Here is a 2,805-nt window from a genome sequence, read left to right on the forward strand (position 1 = left end):
CTGGTGGTGCTCCCGATTACAGCTAGCTTGGAGCAGGAGTGGCATCCACTTCTGAAATAGTTTGCCTCTGGAAACTCTATGAAAATTGGAGAAATGATGAAAGTTATACAAATGTTCAGTTCCATCATTCTATGAGTCATCTATGACTCGATGGCATTTAACAACAACAATGGCTAGTAACACACAAATTAATGGATGATTCTTAGAATACTGAGATAGAAATCAGTGTGAGTGAATAATTTCATAATTGAATTCTATATAAAGTTGGGTTTTTTAAGATCAAATACTACTTCTGTCTCTAGTGCATGAAAAGGATAATGCAATCAGCAAATCAGAAGGACAAACTAATTTTAAGCATAAACATAATGGATACTTAAATGTTTTCCATTTTCCGAAAACTTGCTCTATAGGGATTCAATCTTCTGGGGTAATTGAGACTAATTAGCTATTTTGCTAAATGTTTTATGCACTAGAAAGACTGTGGCAGATTCAGTCCAGAGCTCTAATAAAAAGAGATATTCTGAGATGACTCACATGACAGACAGTACATTGCTTTTTGAAGATAAATCCTCGTCAGATATTGATATGTATGTAAGACAAAGACTTTGTACTTTAATGAAAATGAATGACATAAGATAAATTGATTATGTGAAAGTAAATTACTTTTACAAAATTATTTTTTTAGGACCTGAATAAGAATTTTATGTTCAAAGAAAAAAAAAAAAACAAACCAAAAACATTCGACAGATCTTCATTCGGTACATGTCTTGATTTTCCAGGAGTTAGGAAAACTGGAGTGACACATATTTCATAAGTGATAACAATAAGTCCAGGTCTTAGAAAGGCAGGTGATGGGCACTGGTGGAGCTGTCGAGCTGTGCTACGAGAACCTGAATGGATCCTGTATCAAAACTTCCTACTCCCCAGCACCCAGGATGATTCTGTATGTGGTGTTCGGCTCCGGGGCTGTGTTAGCTGTGTTTGGTAACCTCCTGGTCATGATTTCCATTCTTCATTTCAAGCAGCTGCACTCTCCAGCCAATTACTTGATCGCATCCCTGGCCTGCACGGACTTCCTGGTGGGAGCAACTGTCATGCCCTTCAGTACAGTGAGGTCTGTGGAGAGCTGCTGGTATTTTGGGGAGATGTATTGTAAATTTCACTCTTGCTTTGATGGGTCATTCTGTTTTGCTTCTATCTACCATTTGTGTTTTATTTCTGTTGATAGATACATTGCTGTCTCGGACCCTTTGATCTATCCAACCAGGTTTACAGCGTCAGTTTCTAGATTATGCATTGCCTTTTCCTGGATTCTGTCAATTGGTTTCAGTGTTTCACTTCTTTGCTCAGGGGCCAATAAAGCTGGACTGGAGGAACTAGTGTCTGCTCTCTCCTGTGTGGGAGGCTGTCAAGTTCCAGTTAATTCCAACTGGGTGTTTGTGAACTTTGCCTTATTTTTCATCCCCACACTTGTGATGGTGATTGTTTACTGCAAGATTTTTCTGATTGCTAGACAACAAGCCAGGAAAATTGAAAGCATGATCTCCAAGCCTGAGGAATCAGCAGACAGTTACAAAGAGCGAGTGGCCAAGAGGGAGAGAAAAGCAGCTAAAACCCTGGGAATTGCAGTGATAGCATTTCTGATCTCATGGTTACCTTACTTCATTGACTCCATAATTGATGCCTTCCTGGGTTTTATCACACCCACATATATTTTTGAAATTTTAACCTGGTTTGCTTATTATAACTCAGCAATGAACCCCTTGATTTATGCTTTCTTTTATCCTTGGTTTCGAAAAGCCATTAAACTGATTGTTACTGGCCAAATCATGAGAGAGAATTCTTCAACAGTACTTTTATTTTCTGATTAGGTTCTATGTTTATGTGTCTTGTAAGAGATTCATCATAGACACATGGTGGGGAGAAGGATTGATTTTAAAAGGGTAAAGTCTTTTAATGTGAAATAATTTAATTATGCTTCATATTTGAGCTTTCTTAAATTCAGGGTCAATTTTCTTAGGGAAAATAATGTTTAAAAATAACTGTAGGAAAACCAGCACAACCTTGCAGGACAAGTGCCAACTCTGCCTTTCAACTCTGTGGCCTTGGGCTACCTAGGTTTCCCTCAACTTTATTTTATTTTTCTGGTTAATAGAACTTTTTAGGTAATGTCTTTGAGAGAATTAAAGAAACTTGTGTAACTATCTTGGAAATGTTTTCTCATTTTAGATCTTGCTTTTTATTAATTTGTATGAGTTAAATATTTGGCCCTGTCTTCTCTTTGCTCCTTTTGATATTTTTTTAATGCAGTAAACACCAATGGTAGAGTAGAACTATAACCAAGAGATACTTGAAGAGATGCTGGCTCCTTGCATAGAAAATAGGAAAGGAGTTAAATATATATTGTCCGAAGGCAAATAAAAAATTTCATTGTTTTTGTCACTTGACGTCAAGTCAACAACACCATCTAAAACCCTTATGAACAACAGTCTGAGCCAGGCCCACCCAAGCCATCCTCATGATTTCTGTAATGCTTAAGCCCACTGTAGTAGTCACTGTATCAGTCCATCTCATTAAGGTTCATGGTATGAGATTTCATAGCTCAGGAAAAATAAAAACTACAATATCAACTGAATTATTTACAATAAGAAATGTAACTAGCTTTATAAAAGAAAGCACTAATTTATTTAACAAGATCCTTTCTGGTTGACTGAGTGAAATTAGACTTTGAGAACTTTACCAGTCCATATATATCTAAAGCAAGGATTTTTAAACTGTCCTTTACTATCTTACTTTGGTTTAGAA

General features: G+C 36.7%; 1 protein-coding gene across 1 annotated transcript; it reads left to right on the plus strand.

Annotated features, from left to right (window-relative positions):
- Window positions 1–851: 851 nt before the first annotated feature.
- On the plus strand, window positions 852–1,871 carry LOC102871174 (trace amine-associated receptor 7a-like). Its single transcript, XM_006885018.1, has one exon. It carries the CDS (start codon window positions 852–854, stop codon window positions 1,869–1,871), a length of 1,020 nt encoding a protein of 339 aa, XP_006885080.1.
- The last annotated feature ends 934 nt before the right edge of the window (window positions 1,872–2,805 follow it).

The sequence above is a fragment of the Elephantulus edwardii genome, unplaced genomic scaffold (genome assembly GCF_000299155.1).
Source record: "Elephantulus edwardii isolate Elephantulus edwardi_28Jun2011 unplaced genomic scaffold, EleEdw1.0 scaffold00039, whole genome shotgun sequence".
Taxonomy (NCBI): Eukaryota; Metazoa; Chordata; class Mammalia; order Macroscelidea; family Macroscelididae; genus Elephantulus; species Elephantulus edwardii.